Source organism: Apostichopus japonicus, chromosome 3 (assembly GCF_037975245.1).
Source record: "Apostichopus japonicus isolate 1M-3 chromosome 3, ASM3797524v1, whole genome shotgun sequence".
Taxonomy (NCBI): Eukaryota; Metazoa; Echinodermata; class Holothuroidea; order Aspidochirotida; family Stichopodidae; genus Apostichopus; species Apostichopus japonicus.
In genome coordinates this window covers 17,722,127-17,740,577 of record NC_092563.1, presented here as the reverse complement: position 1 = coordinate 17,740,577, position 18,451 = coordinate 17,722,127, and the positions used below count along the sequence as shown (strand labels likewise).

General features: G+C 37.3%; 2 protein-coding genes across 3 annotated transcripts in view; both read left to right on the top strand.

Annotated features, from left to right (window-relative positions):
• Window positions 1-1,014: 1,014 nt before the first annotated feature.
• LOC139965274 (uncharacterized) lies at window positions 1,015-11,654 on the top strand. 2 transcript variants are annotated; one of them, XM_071967463.1, is made up of 3 exons: window positions 1,015-5,171; window positions 5,696-5,807; window positions 6,902-11,654. In XM_071967463.1, the coding sequence occupies exons 1-3, from the start codon at window positions 4,579-4,581 to the stop codon at window positions 7,184-7,186; spliced, it is 990 nt and encodes a 329-aa protein (XP_071823564.1). In that variant the 5' UTR covers window positions 1,015-4,578; the 3' UTR covers window positions 7,187-11,654. The 2 variants fall into 2 exon arrangements, with proteins under 2 accessions (XP_071823564.1, XP_071823563.1); XM_071967462.1 differs by having other exon boundaries at window positions 1,016-5,180.
• LOC139965275 (carbohydrate sulfotransferase 15-like) overlaps window positions 2,532-18,451 on the top strand; it is a 25,514-nt gene continuing 9,594 nt past the window's right edge. The window contains exons 1-4 of the mRNA XM_071967464.1: window positions 2,532-2,601; window positions 12,262-12,480; window positions 17,401-17,638; window positions 18,215-18,322. Of these exons, the coding sequence (XP_071823565.1) occupies window positions 12,424-12,480; window positions 17,401-17,638; window positions 18,215-18,322 (403 nt within the window). The 5' untranslated portion in view covers window positions 2,532-2,601; window positions 12,262-12,423. The remainder of the gene's footprint in view (window positions 2,602-12,261; window positions 12,481-17,400; window positions 17,639-18,214; window positions 18,323-18,451) is intronic.

The following is an 18,451-nucleotide window of genomic DNA, read 5'->3' as shown; positions in this document are numbered from 1 at the left end:
AAACTGTAAAAAAAAATCGTTAACGTTTGTCTTGATTTGGATTATTGTTTACAGAGGGAGAGGATTTTTCTCAGTTAAGATCACAATTCGATTGTTCTAAAACCAACGTCGAGCGCAAGGTTTGCTCTATTTTACGGGTAAGAAAGGAAAACTTTAGCTGGTTGAACGAAAATCTATCAGAACGCTTTTCTATTACTGAATATACGTGTAACCCGTGGTTCGTCCGCCCTCTATTTAGGTTAGAGTAATAGCCCCCTAACCCAGAAGAAATAAAGACTCAAAACCCAAGTTATTAAATTGTCCCAACACGTACTGAATTGATACGGTCAGGGTAATCGATTATTGAGACGGGAAAGATCAATTCCCCCGTTTGAATACGGTGTGGTATACACTTAAATGCTTAATACGATAATGCTTAAACAAAGTAACAATGAATGCTACCCCACAGTAGTGAGATAAACCCCCTTCTAGATTAATATACCCCCCGTTGCATGCACTTATCCCCAGCTAGACTATACAAATTTCCCCTAATTAATATCGCGCGCTAACTGATCAGTTCGCGGACATCACAGGCTCAGGCGAAGTTCCTGCGACCCTCAAAGTATGGAGCACCGGTCCTCAACACCAGTCTGGAGAGCTGCCAAGTAATCTGCTACAGAAGGTCTCAAGATAAAACCACAAAACACCAGCTGACAAATGGAACTAAGTAAACTATGCCTTACAGAGGATAGCAAGGCTAACAAGGCTGCACGAGTAAAGATGGATACCAGGCATAGGCGTACGAGGCGGGGGGCAGGGGGCAGACTGCCCCCCCAAATTTCCAGAGGACAAGAAATTCGGGCAAAAGTCCTGAAAAATTCGGGCAGCCTAAGAGGAGAAAAAAAAAAAATATATATATATTTTTTCTCCTCTTAGGCTGCCCGAATTTTTCAGGACTTTTGCCCGAATTTCTTGTCCTCTGGAAATATATATATATATATATATATATATATATATATATATATATATATATATATATATATATAAATATGCAGTACCTTGCCCGAATCTTTTTCCAATTTTTGCCCGACAATTCCATGTGTTTTTTTTTTATTTAGCATCATGATGCCCGAATATTTCCGTGTAACACCACCGTAAGCGCAGTTCATCTGGGCTACCACGCTTTTTGCACGATCATTTTTTTCTAACTAGTCAATTGTATACCTGGACCCAGGGCGGCGGAACCGGGGCGCACAGGGGGAACATGCCCCACTTTTCCTTAGGTTAAAAATATGCCATTTTTCTACATAAAAACTGAGGTGCCTGAAGTTAGCAAGAGGCCAGGGAACCAGAATGAACACTCGGGAAGGACCGTTTCTGGCCATCTGAGGGGGTTTGTAAAACCAAAAATTTTATAGTACGCTTCGCGCCAACCGATGGTGGCACTCCGCTCAGATAGTCGTGCATACAACTTTGCAAATCCTGACTAAGCCCGTGACTTATAATGAATTTCTGTGGGTCAAACTCAAAGCTATTTCAAATGGAAAAAAATTTGTTAAGATATTAACAAGAAAAAAGCTCTAATTCGGAAGATTCCTACATTAGCAACTAGCATGGTTTCACCTCATTTTGTCTCAATAGAAAACTTGTTCCTTGTTTCCCAATTTGCGCATTGGATATTGCAGTGCTAGTATGCATATTTTCCTTGGGGGGGGGGGGGTTGATGGAGTGATGTGTATACACAAATAAGATAATACAATAAGAGTTATAAAGGGTACTAAAAATAAGGCTGCATTAGTCCAATCGAATTTCTGCGAAGTTCCCATTGATGTCGGTAGCCCCCCCCCCCCCCAGATTAAAAGAGCTCCCGCCGCCCTTGACCTGGACATCCCCAACATGAGTGTATATTTAAAAAAATTCTTTTTCATGGATGGTGGGGGGGGGGGGGGAGTGCCTACAAGCCTAGAAGTACAGGTTTATCATATTCTTTGTTATATTTTATACTTTTTTGTGAGACAAATTGCAGTCTCACCCGACACAGCGACATTATTTGGCCTACGTGTCGTTGAAGAATGTATGTTTTTCTCGGGGTAGCTGAGTACTGTGTTAAAATAATAAATAAGGTAACTAAATAGGAGCTTAAAAAATATACTGTCTCATTTTTCCCCTTCAAAGTGATGTTACCATATTTTCTTCTTCTAATTTACCAAATTTTTGGGGAAGTGTAAATTTCTAAAACGTGAGATTATAAAATAAAGAATGTTTAGATGCAACTTGCAAGGCCTCAGAAGTGCCGTTTTCGGCAATCTGAGAGGCATTGTTTGCCAAAAATTTTCTTGTACGCTACGCGCCAACCGATGGTGGCGCTCCGCTTAGATAGTGTCATGGGAACTTTCGGGCACAAAAAGTTCTGCCCCCCCAAACTGAAATGGTCCCGTACGCTTATGATACCAGGCAACAAAAACCTAGACATGTGCAGTGGCATAATATAACAGTAAACCCTCTAATTAATTCTAAGACAGCGCCACCAATTATTAAAGTAACACATCACTTTCAAAGGGTTACATACGGATAAACGTTTTACCAGATTATCCGGAAAGTTACTGTTACTCTGTCCAACAGGTAATGTTTATCTCTGCAAGCTTTTTTGGTGTTGACAAAAGCGCACATACGATTAATGTTAACACACGCTAGAATACGTAAACCCGGTTTTCGTTAACCCATCGATCGCGACATACACGCCAACGGCCACATTCGCACCAAACTTGGTTATACCAACGAGGTAAATTTCTTGAATTTCAAACAGTTTGCACCCATTAAATCAAGTAACTTAGCTCTTTCATGATACAGTAGGATATGCTCAACAAAAGGGAATCGCATTTCTTTCGAAGTATTTGATAAATTCTGTATTTTCGTGGTAGACTTCGTCACGTCGGGTTCGCTGATGCGGTGGAGATGGCTAGGCTTGCAGGAGCGTACAGCATCTGTGGTATCTTAGCCCGTATACTAAGCCCAATGTTACTTGTTAGGATATATGCTTCACAATGAAACGTATACTGTAGCCAGCTTACTACGATGAGAGTACATTATAAATATAATACAATTACAAACGTTAGGCTAATCTATTATTAAAATAAAGCAGGCCTAAGTGTAGCCTTTATAGTTTAATATCACGTCAGAGTAAACACATACTCCCTCTTAGTTTTGGAGTTATATGGTTAGACTTTTGTGAACAAAAGGTAATTGTGCATATATAACTAGGTCAAGGCTAGTGTAATGAAAATGTACAAAGAAAGCAGGTCCTCCTGTTTTCAAAATTTATAAAATGTGGATGGAGGCTTAAAAGTAAATAAGGATTAGGCTTACAATGGTTTCTTGCTGCTGAAAGCAAAAGGAAACTATGCATTCAGATTTGCGTGTGTTTGGATGCATGTAGGCTATATGTACCCATGTTTGAGTCTAGCTAAGGGTCAGGATGACTCAACTAGGGAATGCCCGATGTTCATCACATTCACTATGTAGATGTATTATGTATAGTGAGTGCAAGAACATTATTGTTTTGGTAGTTATATCATGAATATTAATGAGGTCACTGGGTCAAACCTGAAAACTATATATTTTGTTAGCCTACTCGAAAACCACAGTTCCCATTCTAGTGAAAGTTGCTATCGTGTAGTTAAGTAAAAACATTAGTGTGTTGATATCTGTTAAATTTGATATATTAGCATATTAATGAGGGGGTGTGGCTTCATATAATTTTGTAACAATAAGCAATAACTTGATAGGAGAATGCTGATGTTTAACATAGAATTGACTTTCTGCTGGTATTTCATGAGGTGTCAGTTTGCCAAGGTATATTTCAAAATTTGGTGTTTTATTTTGTTTCCCAAAACAGGTGTTGGAGCTAAAACTATCACCACTTTAAGTGTTATCAACATTACCCACCACCATGAAAATTCTTGTTGAGTATGGTCATTCTAGGAAAGTAATTGAACTAGAAAATGAAGATACACTGTTCACTGAGTCATTATACAATACTCTCTGCATAATGATGAGTGTTCCATTTTCATCAGAAGAAACATTTTTCCAGTACTTTGATGAGGATTTTAAGTCATGGGTTGACCTTGAGCTTGGAACCAAAATTTTAGACAAGAGCAAGATTAAACTAAGCACTCTTCAACCTATAGAGCCCTTGATAGGAACTGACAAACTCAATTTCAATTGTTCTGCAACTAGTGCATCTAGTTCTTGTGTGTCTGATGATGAGAGTGATAAAGCTTCCATTGAGCTTACAGTTGGATCACTTGATTTTGGAATAGATATGACTCCACCAGAACTTTGTGCAGGTGTGATTGAAGATGTTCCAAATACCAAACAAGAGACCACTGAAGAATCAAACAAAATGATTAGTGTAACTGAAAAAGCTGGCAGTTCTGATGATAATAGTTGGGACATTCAGTTACTTTTTATCAAGTTTAGCATGACTTTGCAGAACAAGCTTGAAAATGAAGAGCAACTACAGTGGGTCCAAACACATGAACTACTCAATCATCTTGGAGACTTTCTGTACAAAAAAAAAACAAGTACCCAGATATACACATGAAAAGGAGAATAGCTGAACAGCTAATAACAAAATATCCTTACTTAAGGGAGCGCATTGGCTCAGGTTATGATGCTTGGACTGCGGCCCTTAACAATAAATTGAAATCACTGAGGATGAAAGATTCAAGTCTCTCATTAAAATATGCACCTCTTAAAAGAAAAGAGAGCATTCTACAAAAGGATGTTTTCAAGAGGCCCTGCAAAGGGGAATTAAATTTCCTGCCAGTGATACCATCCACTGAAGATGATACCTCTCTGAAAGGACATAAAGAAACCATGAAAAAGGAGATGTCTAAGAAAGGGGCCAAAAACTTGATTTTGATCGAGAAACTTATGGATACAACATATCCACAACGAAGAGCATATTTAACCAATAAACCACTTGTTAAAGACTTACTCCAAGAGTATCCTGCCCTTCTGCTAACAGAAGAAATTAGCAATGAGATGACTCGTCTGGTGAACATTGATTGTACCAAGAAAGCATTAAAGTTTCCTAGATTGGCCAAAAGTATCACCTTACTGGGAAAATGTTACCTCAAGAGTGTCAAGAGTGGTCCTAAACATGACAAGATCAAAGAAATTCTACACAGGTGTGACAGGTAACTCTTCAACTTTAATTTCAGTCAGTTTAAATCTCTACCAGTGTTGTAGACCTACCAGGAGGCTTGGGTATTAAGCCTTATGCCCCCTTCAAAAGCTTTACGCTCCCAACGATCCCCACTCCAGTGTGGACAGACTATACCCCCACAGACCCAAAGAAATCGTTCAAAGGTTAATAAATAGGAATGCTTTAATAGAGTGTTCTTTTGCGTTCATTTTTATCTTAAATCACAAACAGATCTAGTACCTTTCAAAAAACCTATCATCCCTTACATGAAATATTAGTCCCCTAAGGGTGCAAAAATGTCCTTTTTTGTTGCGATTGAGGAAATCCAAAACGTTACAAAGGCAAAGACCACATTTCTTTATTTTGTGGGCCTACCTGCTGCTATGTTCATTGCATGTACTTATGACATTTTTTACCCTTCTTAAATTCATGAATCGTGTATCAAACGTAAAACTATGCATGATGCAAACTATCATATTGTGTTCTTCACCATTGTTATTATTCCAGGAATATTAGAAGCTCTGAGGTAGACAGAACAGAGGAACAGAATAAAGCAGGATTACAGTTGCTACCATTGCTGCTACGGGAAAATGAAGAAGACTTCGTTTCCTACACAAATGTAAGATCAAAGTTGGAAAAGAATATTTGTGATCATGGGCATTCATGGCATGTTTGGTATCACCTGTTTTCATGTTCTGAGTAAAATAGCATATCTTATGCAGGTGTAGATTCAGGGTGGGATTAACCATCCAAAGCCCCTTCCACCTTCACATGCTGATGAAAATCCTTAAGTTTCATTATCCTGATTATGATTATGAGTCAGTATCCAGGAAATTGCATGTAACATGGGCTTCTTTACTTTCAAAATTCTGGCAGAAGACTCACAGGCAAGTCTTTGGTGCTCTTGTGGCCACCCATCACTTTCTACAGAACCTGCCTCTGATGTGTGTCATGTCAAGTGCCATGTCATGCTTGTAGTTAATAATATAACTCACTTAAGTGATCATCTTTATTTAATTATCTTATTTAGTTATTTAATATCCAAATGTGTTGTGAATCTATTGATTGTTGAAGACTTATGCTGATTGGTTGAAAGGAAAGCCCAGTTATGTTCATTTTGATGAGGCTGCCACTTGATGTGCTGTTCCAGTGGTCTGCAGATGGTCTCTGTCACCTAAGAGCAGGCCTACTTAAATTGTCATTAGCAATTATCAAAGCAAAGCAAACTAAATCTTTACAGAAGGGATTTTGTCTCTCATCTTATTCCTTACAGTGAGATGAGTTAGCAAGTAATATTTATGAGATTTATGTTTTGCAACTGTAGCCAATTTGTTGCTTCTGTTGTTATCAAGGATTACAATATACTTATTGCATCCATTGTAGTCAACTCCTCAATGACTTAAAGCGTTTGTGTGTAAATCATAATCTTTCTTGCGTATTCTTTATATATAGTCTTCCAGCATGACAACAAGAACTACATCCCATTTTATGATTAAAGTTTAGTTGCTTGTATATCCTCTTACTATGGGTGAAACGTACCATAGAAGCACTGAGTCATATAGGAATGCGCACATATGGGGTATGGGAAGGACAATTGTCCACGCATGGACCAAGTGTAATGCACTGCAAAGTGAAAGACATGTCTTATCCTGTCATTATAAACCTGTTGCATTATGACATTTTGTATGTATGTATTGTTTTTATTCATTTCAGACTTCAAACGAATTTCAAAAGATTGCAGAGTCAGTGTCAACCCCAAAAATTCTAATCAGTGAAAGTACATGTGCCATTGCTGCTGAGTCCCAAGTGGTCAAGGAAGGTGATTCTGTGGACAGTCTCATTCATCTCATCAGTATGTTTTATGTTGTCAATATCGAATACCCGAGATCATGTAACTGTACATTGACATATGTACAAAAGGAGATTTTTGAAATCACTGACAATAAAAAGGTACCGGCTAAGTTGGTTACCTTTGTAACAAAAGTCGCTAGCCAATAGATGATTAACTCCAAGCGGTCTCACGTGGACATGCAACATTAAGCAAATCCAGCACAGCTACTATACGATAGCAGGAAAGAGAATTAGCATGTAAAAGCGACTATACGAAAGCTTGGAAGCACAATCTAACTGCATGTTTGTTTTAAAGATTTGGAATTATTTTGTTGAAAATATATTCCTCCATGGGAAAAGCCCTTTAATTGCAAAGTTATCATATAATGAACTGTGAGAAAAGAAAAACTGTGGTCAGTCATCAGGTTGCCCTCAGCTATTTGAAAATAACATATGATAGAGATGTGTAATACTATGGGCATAATTTAATTAAAAAAGTTGATGAGAAAACAAGAATTTACTGCACTTTGGTTTAATAAACCTTTAGGTAGGGTGACATGATCAACATCTATTCTTTTAAATCTGGGGCAGGGGTTTCACTCTTGGATCACTAGGAAAATCGTTGCTTGTCGACTGACGGTACACATGGGATGCTATTTGATGTTGAGATTAATTATTTCAAATAATGGTAACATAATATTTGTATATTTTTAAATTGTAATTGATTGTTTGTTCTTGCTTCATATGATACTTTGTTGTATACACCTATATGTCTATGGGGAGAGGGTGTACTCTTGACTAAACTAGGAAAATTGTTGCGAGTAGACAGGTGGTATTTAAATGGTGTTCGGTGGTATTGTCATTCCCACCTTCCACCCTATATGGAGCTTTTTCATTTTGTTTACTAATTAAATAATGCTTAAAACCTAATCTTTGTGAATGTTTAATTGTAATTGATTGTTTGTTCTTGCTTCAAATGATAGTGTTTGTTTACATGTAGTCTTGGGTAAATAAGAAACAATTGTTGATTAGGCATGACGTGCTATAGTAGGTGTTTAGATGTGAGATTTGGGTGTGATAATGTGACCTGAAATGAATCAATGTTATAATCAAGAAGCTCTTTCCAAATTCTTGATTGTGTGGTCACCACATCCTACACCTCGTTTTAAGGGATATAAGACGGGTGTTAGAGCTAAAGGTGGTCGGAGTTAAAATAAGGAGAAAAGTATTGGAGACCAATTTTGTAAGTTTCAAACTCACTCTCTAAGTTTCACTTGTAAAAGCAGCCCACCCTTCACCACATATAGGTGCTTGTTCCATGTGTTGTTATCTTTAGTGATACATATACAATACTTAACTGTACATTTTTAAATTTTGATTGATAATCTTTGCATGGTATTATTTGTTGGGTTTTAATAAATATTTCTTACTTTAAAATCAAGTTTGTATCATTTTCACAGCTCTTACTATTCATTGTTATCATTCTGTACATCAATCTTAAAAGGCAGAGAATTCCATCATATACATAATTTTCCACGCAAATACATGTACTGTGTCAATAGTATTCTGAAAAGATAATTGAAAGATATTCTCTAAATTCTAAAATTAGGAAGACTAAAACTTAATCCGTTGAAGGTAACTCTAAAAGTGGTAATATTTCAGGAAACACTTGCGTTTTTAAGGAGAAAACACCGTTTTCGGTTGCAGCAACTCAATAATGATGAAACACGCAAAACAGGGTGAACGTTTAACCAAGATACGGTTAACATCTCATGGATTAATCTGAGGAAACCCGACTTTTGGTTGCAGCAACTTTAAACCATTTTCAAGGAAACGTTTACGATTTTTTTTTACAGTGTAGTCAAACGGGTTTCATACAACAAAATTGGAAAAAATTATCTCTTTATTCTGATTATTTTATGTGCTCAGTGAACGGTGACCTAGTAACAATTGCTTGCTTTTATTTGATTGTAGAGCTGAACCTGAAGTATGCTGCCACTAGTTAAGTACAAAAGTTAAGTTTAATAACAAGTTATAACGGTTTATCATATTCCGGAAATAATACAAGAACATTAACAATGGGTTTAACAAACGGACTGATTCAGGCTAAATAAATACCCTAAGTTTGAAAAGCCTCTCATGAATACAGTTTACGCGGTATTATAGTGTAAAAGCCACGGAAACCTATCAATAGATTGTATTGGGTTACCAAGTGGTAATTTGGTCTCGAAAGTTTAAGAAAACGAGTAAGTATTTTGTGAATGATCAATTTTGGGCGAAAAACGTTAGATTCCCGCCAATTTGAAAAAAAAAAACAGTACGCTAGAACCCTAGAAAAGTGAAGAAAAAAACACTAGATCTAGTGTAAAAACGCTACCGCTGGTACCCTTGCTGGCGAATACAATGGTTCCATATGTAATGAAAGAAGGATTAAGGAAGGCTAATTCGAAATATCAAGAATTTGAATCAGAGATATCCAAAATTGAATTCGAGATATCCAAAAATTCGGATTAGAGATATCAAGAATTCGAATTGTAGAGCTAACAAAAAGAGCCCCATCTAAATCGGCAAATACCGATGGGCCAAGCATATAAAAAATATGGTGTTCCTGCGCTCCATGTATAAACAATATTCCCATTGATTTCCATTACATTTCTAGAATTTCAGCTCCTGAATGTCTTTAAACACTTGAACAAAAGTATTAACATTTCAAGAGTCTACAGTAAAGATCGGCTTCATTCGCTCCAATCAGGGAGTTGTTATGGAACTCTCTGGATATAGCCTAGAGTAACATAGGCTACAGTACTAATAGGTTAGGCCCAGGGCAGGCTACCGCGTTTTTACACCAATTTTTAACAGTGTACGTGGTGTCCGGGAAACTCCCTCCTGGACAATTACCCCCCCCCCAGACAACTCCCCCTGGAAAATTACCCCCTGGAAAATTCCCACCCAGGCAATTCCCACCCGGACAGTTCCCACCCCAGAAAACTCCCCCGGACAATTTCTTTCCCGGTCGACTTCCCCCGGACAATTACCCCCAGATGATCCAATTTTTCTTCAAAATCGATTAATTTGAGTTATCGACCTAGTTGAGAGGCCCGGTTAATTAACAGCACATTAACCACATTGAAGTAGAAGGTTCCTCTTTCACGTGGTATATCTCAACTATCGGTAACAAAGCCAATTTCTTGACAAAGAGTTTTATCCCCGATACGGATCTCTCTAAACGGGCGGTATGTACGTAATGTGTAATGATCAAAAGATGATTTAATTTTTTTCTTCAAAATCGATTCATTTGAGTTATCGACCTAGTTGGTAAATACAAATTTTAATCATGCTTTTGCAAGAACAAATGTTTTGAAAATGACTTTTTTGAACCAATTTCCTAGGATTTGGTATGAACTTCCCCCTGAGACCAGGAATTTGCTCTTGTGTGGTTCCTATCAGTCATTTAATTGTGTGCAATATTAAGGAACATTTCTTAGCGTTATCACATGTGTAATTTGTCAATTTTAATTCTTATATTTCTTATGGCTTTATTTGTTAATATTATATATTTATTTTAGTTCCAAGTCTCTTATTGTAAGGGTGTACAGGCCTCTGGGCTACAGAAATTTGGTTTCCTTTTGTACATCCTGATCCGCTTTGTGTTTTCATGCTTTGTTGTTTGTTTACTGTTCTTGTGATTGGATCAAATATATAATGAAATGAAATGGAAAATTGAGGAACACACACACGACCGTCGTGGCAGTACTGTGTGTCTTGTCTTACTGTCCCTTTTCTCTTAGTGGCTGTAACACGTGTCTCTTATAGTGGCTGATACCTCAATGAGCCGACTGTGTATTAGATATTATACAAATAATGAATGGTTATGAGTGCAATAGTCAGGGACGTCGCTATAGAGGGGGGGGGGGGGTGGGGGTGTCTCACCCCCCAATCTTGGTAAAAATGACGATAGTTGGAAAATTTGAGTGCGACAGTCGAAATTTTTGACTCGGAATTTCCGACTGTCGCCGATTTTTTGACCAAGAGTTTCCTTACATTTTTATCCCAGATACGGACCTCTCTAAACGCGCGGTATAAACTTAATGTGTAATGATCCAAAGTTATGATTCATTTTTTCCTTCAAAATCGATTAATTGAGTCATCGACCTACTTGAGAGGTCCGGATAGCACCACATTAAAGTAGAAAGGTTCCTCTTTCACATGGTATATTTCTACTATCGGTAACAATGCCGATTTCTTGACCAAAAGTTTCCTAAACGCAATTATCCCCGTTACGGACCTCTCTAACCGGGCGGTATATACGTATAAGGAACGATCAAAAATATGATTTAATTTTTTCTTCAAAATCGATTAATTTGAGTTATCGACAAAGTTGGTAAACAAAAAAACGATACCTTTCTTATTTATGCACAAATTGAGGAACACACACGACCGTCGTGGCAGTACTGTGTGTCATGTCTTACTGTCCTTTTTCTCTTAGTGGCTGCTTCCTTCTACGAGGCGACTGTGTGGGGTCAGTTCTGGAAACGTCTTTCAAATAAATGTTGACTAGGTCTGCTACTGTACATGTTAGGCCGAATCCTGAGTTTTTTGCGAAACCCTTTTCAGTGAAGAAAATCTAGACTAAATGTTGAAGTTGCAGTGCATGCATGTTAGTTAAAGTGAATTATTCACCAGTCGAGGAATGGGTTATCAATCTACAACTAGGCCCATTCTAACGTTTACGGTTAGGCTAGTTCAATTATCACAGGTTGAATGAACACCAGATTTATCCATAGGTCTATAGTATAGGGCCTAGGCTACAGTAGGTAGTGGATCAACTCTCTTTATTTCGCCGTTTGGAGTGTTTCGTTTATTTGTTGGTTAATTGAACAGAAAAAAAGTTGGTTGTCATTTTCAAATTATGTTTACTAGTTTTAGCATGAAAATCTCAGTAATTGAAAATAAGGGTGACATGGGTAGTTCAAGTTAGTAATACTATTAGTAATAGTGCCTCAAAGTAGGCCCATCTGCTGTACCAGCATAAGCCTATGGCCAGGCCTAACAAGTAACTTTACTGTAGTAATCATAGCAGCAGTTCTAAATGTTCTGATCAGTTTCTCAGTCAAAGTGTGTTGTATATAACATAAATCACCATATGAGGTCCCAAAGACTGCACCAATCGACATCTTTACAACAGTACATATAAATTTACCAATAAAATTGGCATTAACTTGTGCACTTCTCTTTATCTCCAGAAGTATCTGCTCGCTATCGCAGTTGCTGCTGTGATAATTACGTTAGGTGTTCTCAATGCCGATTGGAATTCTGACAGGGTTCAGCCTGAACGAAAGCATGAAAGAGGACCCGTTGGGAATAGTATCCCCACTAATGGAACAACAAAGTTTAGGAGTGACAACATGAAAAGTCTTCCTCTATCTAAGGAAGGAACGATCTTGCAAAAGTATGCATTAGAGGTAAGTTATGATCAAACTGTAGCATGTGTTTAAGCTTATGAGAGTGCCCCCCTCTTCTTGGGATCATCTCCTGGAAGAGGCTGGCTGATAGATAGAAGGCCAATGACCCTTTAAGATTATGGTGTGTTGCAGTCCATCTTTAAAGATGTTGAAGCACTATCTGCCTTCACCACTTCATCTGGTAGTTCATTCCAATATTTCCAAATATGCTTTCATAAGATGTGTTCCTTCTGACCTCTAATCTAGCATACTTGCATGGGTTTTAATTTTCAGTAAATGTCCTCTTGTTTTCTCACTTCCATATGGTTTCTAATATTCCATCCAATTCTACATTGAAATTCTTATAGTATTGTAGAAAGATAGCATGTCTTGACTGGCATGCCTCACTTCTAATGACATTATTCTGAGCTCAGTTAATCTTTCCTCATATAACGTTTTATCCTTCATTCCTGGTATCAATCTTGTCATCCCCCTTTGCACTCTTTCCATTAAGTTATATCGTTCCTTAAGATTGGCTTACATACTAAGAGGATGGCATAATCCAAGTGGGGTCTCACCAAGGATTTATAATATATATAACTTCAAAGCGCATGTATTCAAGATTATCAAAGTTAATCAATTACGTTTGAACGATTCCGATCACACTATTCTAGCTTTTTTTCCACTTATTTCTGCACATTGCTTACTAAATTTCATTGCTGTACTCACATACACCCCTAGGCCTTTTCCTTCTTTCTTGCTCTGTAAATTACTGTCATCCATGACACGTATCTGTACATTAGGTTGTTGTGTCCAAAGTGTAACACCAAGCTTTTATACACATTAAATTTTCACCTGCCACATTAGTATCCAAATAATGAACTGAAAACATTTCATAATATGTTTATCCTTTTCAGTCCAAATGGGTCCAATATTATTCGTGTCATCTGTAAACATGCTTTGATTTAGATATTAGCCTCTTTTGGGTGACTACGACTACTGTATCGTATGGATTCTGTAGGTCTAAGTACACCACATCCACTACTGTAGTATTCCTTTATCAATATAATCTGTAAGCTCATTCCAACACAATAATAAATTAGTCACACACGATTTTGCTTTTCTACGGTAAAGCCGTGTTGTGTGCAGGCTTGGGGCGATTACATCTGAATGTAATCGATTACGATTACTTGAGAATGTATGATTACAATTACGATTACAGCCTAAAGTTGAAGTAATCGATTACGATTACATTGTAATGTAATCGTGATTACAATCACGATTACATTGTGGTTACTTGCACAATCCTCTGCATATCTGTTTAATATAACTCTCTGCCGGGAAATAGGGCAATGAAATAGGGCAAAGGAAGGGCATTTACAGTATATACGGACAAAATTGTGGAAGTATATCTACAGTTCCTACCAGGCATTACACATTTATGCCTTAACACGTTTAAGATGTGTAACTCATAAGTCCAGTAATAAATACAATTTAAACAGACAAAGAGTAAACAGACAAATACTAAAGTAAAACACATGAAGATTTTCATGCAACACTATATTTTGTAAACTAATAATTTCTGCATAGCAGCAAAACTAAAAACTCATTTACATTATAACACCAAAATAAAACTAAACAGCTTTGAAATGGGGCATTCCAATGATTCCACAGTACATGGGATATGGAAGGCCAAAGTAAAAGTATATAAATTATTTTCATCAAAAAGTGGTCAACTCTGGTTATGAGAACAATAGACTGACATAAATAGCAATGTGCTTTCAATAGCTGCTACACCTGAGCCTTGTGGCCCACTGAACATGGCAAATGGAATTATTTATCAAATTTACTTACTTAAATGAATTTAAAGGGTGTATTTTGTCAGCCTGACTGTTATTGTTTGTTAAGTGTTTAATATACTAATGAAATAATTTTCTATAATCAGCACACCATGTCAACTAATGTCAACCAGTTGTGTATGCAAAAAGAGAAACGCTGAAAGGCAGCATTGAACAGAATAATTCAGGTGATAAAAAATCCTTGAATATGGTGATCAAATCCCCAGTACTTCTTAGTGTAAGTTTATTGTGCTAGAGAATTCTAGAAGCAGGAACACTTCTTTGGTCACACTAAAAGCCAATAGTAAGAATTAGTTTTAATCATTTCTACTGATTTTGCCCTTCTCATTCAAATTTCACTGTAATCATAAATGTAATACGATTACGATTACTTTGCCCTTGTAATCGATTACGATTACTTTGTAATTTTCACAAAAGTAATCGATTACGATTACTTAAAAAAATGTAATCGATTGTAATCGATTACGATTACTGATTACGATTACCCCAAGCCTGGTTGTGTGTCACTTATTTATTTGCCTCCGGGTGTCTGTCTTACAATTGCAACTCTCAATATATTTTCCATGAGCTTTCCTGGTACTGAAGTTAAATTCACAGGTCTCTATTTAGATATATATATGAACTTGGTCCCTTTTTGCTTTCGATGAATATCGTAACCAATGTAATCATGATGGCGTGTGTGTGTGTGTGCGTGCGTTTGTGACGCCCAGCTTGTAAACACGATATCTCAAGAAGGGAATGTTGGACCAAGTTCATGTTTGGTGTGTGGATGTACCACATTGAGTACAAGAAGCTTATTGTTCTCTGTGGAGGTCAAAGGTTATTTGGGTTCACCAGGGGTCAAATTGTGAAAACATTGTATACACAATATTTCAAGAAGGGAAGCTTGGGCAGACCTAACTTTTAGTGTGTAGACATACCACATTGAGTACAAGAAGCCTAATGTTTTTGGTGGTGGTCAAAGTTCATTTAGGGTCACCAGGGTCAAATTGTGAAAACCTTGTAAGCACAATAGCTCAAGAAAGGAAGCTTGGGCAAACCTCATAATTGTTGTGTAAAAGTACCACATTAAGTACAGGCAGCCTTTTGGTTTTGGTGGAGGTCAAAGGTCTTTTGGGGTTACCAGAAGTCAAATTTTGAAAACCTTGTAAACAAGATATCTCAAGAATGAAAGGTCGGACCAATTCATATTCAGTGTGTAGACGTACCACATTGAGTACAGGAAGCCTTATGTTTTTGGTGTGGTCAAAGGTCATTTGGGGACAACAGGTCAAATCGTGACAACCTTGTAAACATGATAATGAGAGGACAGATCTCATATTTGGTTTGTAGATGTACCATATCAAATTTAAGGAGCATATTATTGCTTTTGGTGGAGGTCAATGGTAATTTGAAGCCAACAAATGCCAAACATTTACTTCACTCCCCTCTTACCTGTCTCTCCACACTTACACATCTTCCTAAATATAAAATTGTAAGGGAATCTTGGACAGATCACATATTGGTTTGAAGATGTAACACATTACATTTAAGGAGCCTATTATTGCTTTTGGTGGAGGTCAAAGGTCATTTGAAGTCAGCAAATGCCAAACATTTATTTCACTCCCCTCTTACCTGTCTCTCCACACTAACAGATTCTTAAACATAATATCGCAAGGGAAGCTTGGACAGATTGCACATTGGTATGTAATTATACCACATTGAGTACAAGAAGCCTTAATATTGTGGATGGAGGTCAAGGGTCAAGTTCACCAGGGGTCAGATTGTGAAACCATGTTTTACACAATATTTCAACAAGGACTGATGTCATATTTAGTATGTTGATGTATCTATCACATTTTAGTACAAGAAGCCTCTGTCATTGTGAATTTATTGTTTGTTACATCACACTGCTTTTCACTGTATCACTAATATCAAGTATGTTGTACACCCTCACTATACATTTTGTCAGATTCATGAAGAAAATAGCTCATGTTACATCATCGAAACCACTATGCATTTTTGCATTCTGGTTACATAATGGTGTTATATTGGCACATTTCCATTCATTGGGAAGTTTTGTCTCACAGAGTGACTGCTGCAATATGACCCATAAGGGGTTTGACTACTTCTTCTGGTAATGCTTTGATATAATCCGGCCTCAGTCCATCAGTTCCCCCCGCTGCTTTCCCTTGCTTCAATATCCTCATCTTTTGCCACAAACCATTCCTTCCGTTATTTCCAAAAAGTCATAGTCTATCTTCTTCTTCTCCTTCATAAATTTCTGTTGCGACAGGCACGTTCCTACCCTCTATCGTAAAATCTTTCTTAAAAGAAGTGTTTAAAGCTTCTACTGTTCCTATTTAGTTAAGTGGTCCCAACTTGACTTTTAGTATGTTGCTTTGACCTTACATATCAATAACATGTTTCAGGGTCATCCCTTCATTTTACTTGCCAATAATAATTCAAAGTTTTTCTTTGCCAATCGAACCTCCTCCTCTACTTCCCTAGTAATCAAAAGTTTGCACTGTATCCTCCATGCTTTCCTCTTTCGGCGAATCAACTTTTTGATCCTCTTTGTTTTCCATTTGGTTTGTTTTCTTAGGTACACAATTCTTAACATGATTGGTATACAGCTGCATCCAGTCTCCCTATAACTGGCTTAACGACAAGTTATTATAATCCTCCCAATTTATCTGTCCATACTCCTGTTTCATTTGATCCCAATCAGCTTTTTTTCCAATCCAGCACTTCTTTCATATGCTCTTTACATCTTTGAGCCACAATCCAGTTCGATGTTTATTTATTTCTTTTAGTTTCTTTCTTTCTTCTCTCCATCCATTGTCTACTAATCCCCTTACATCTATCTCTTTGTGTTCACCATGCTCATTAACCTGTCTGTATTCTGTGCGTGTTTTTGTCCCTTCTGTTCCTGTAACTTGTCATTTAGCCCATGAAGAAGATCCTGCTAGGATCGAAACGTCAGGCCAACTTACTTTTACACAACTTAACTATTCGATAGATTTTTGAATCACTCCCCATCTAAACACTGAATGCTGCCTCAGCTTCTATCGTATCATGCTACATGTTATTATATCTTCAGATCTCTCAGAGGGTGCCAAAGAAGTTCCTTCCCTCATATCGTAGTCCATGCTGGCAGGAAACCGATGGACTCAAATGTCTGCCATACTTTTACCAAATTGGTTCCTACAAGTCTGGTACCTCTGATATCTGGGATAAGTTGGTGCAACACCCAGATGTGGTCCCTGTTCTGAAGGAACCGCACTGGTGGGCATGGAGACGGTTCGGTTACAAAGAGCTGCCTTGTCATCATGAAATGGGTAAAAGTGGCTGATTGTATTTACTGCTTGAAAGGTTTAAAATATAACGACCTAAGTAAATAAAGAAATGAAGACAACACATTCATTGTCAGAAATCTAGTTAACATTAACGAGCATTAGACTATGTAGTATGGACATACAGTACTTACATGTTTTATTTGTGGAGTCAATACATATTTGGGACTGGGAGGAGGGGGCTGGAGGTGGTTTAGTAGAGTAAGATGGGGTGTCCTAAAGTGTACTTGATTTTAATATCTCTTTACTGGGAAAAATGTTGTTTCCAGTTTGCCCCATCCCGTTTTGTTAATATATTTTTATATATATTATTAGACGATAGCAGAGAAATAAGATATGACTCATCATAATTGACAAATAAGGAGTATTGTTTTAGAAAATATATTGGAAAGTTCGTTCCCCTGGGACCTTTGTCAGCAATACTTGTCAGTGGAATGAAAAGCACAAATGTAACACAATGAAAGTATGATGCTAGATGTGGCATGTATTTATCATGTTGTACTGGTACAAAAGTATTAGAAAAAGAAAAAAGAACAACAATTCTTCTTTTGCTCCCCTTAGTGTTGAAAATACGAGACTTGACTGGCAAAGGAGACGACAGTTCTCTTGATTGGTACTTAAACTGGTTCAGGCATCAAACAGGAAACATGAGTCCAAATCAGGTGATTGGTAAGTTTAGAGCACTTAAAGCAGTACGTTGTATTGAAGCAGTATGTCGTATTAAAAGCAGTCTGTTGTGTTAAAAGCAGCCTGTTGTGTTAAAGCAGTATGTTTTGTTGAAGCAGTATGTGATATTTG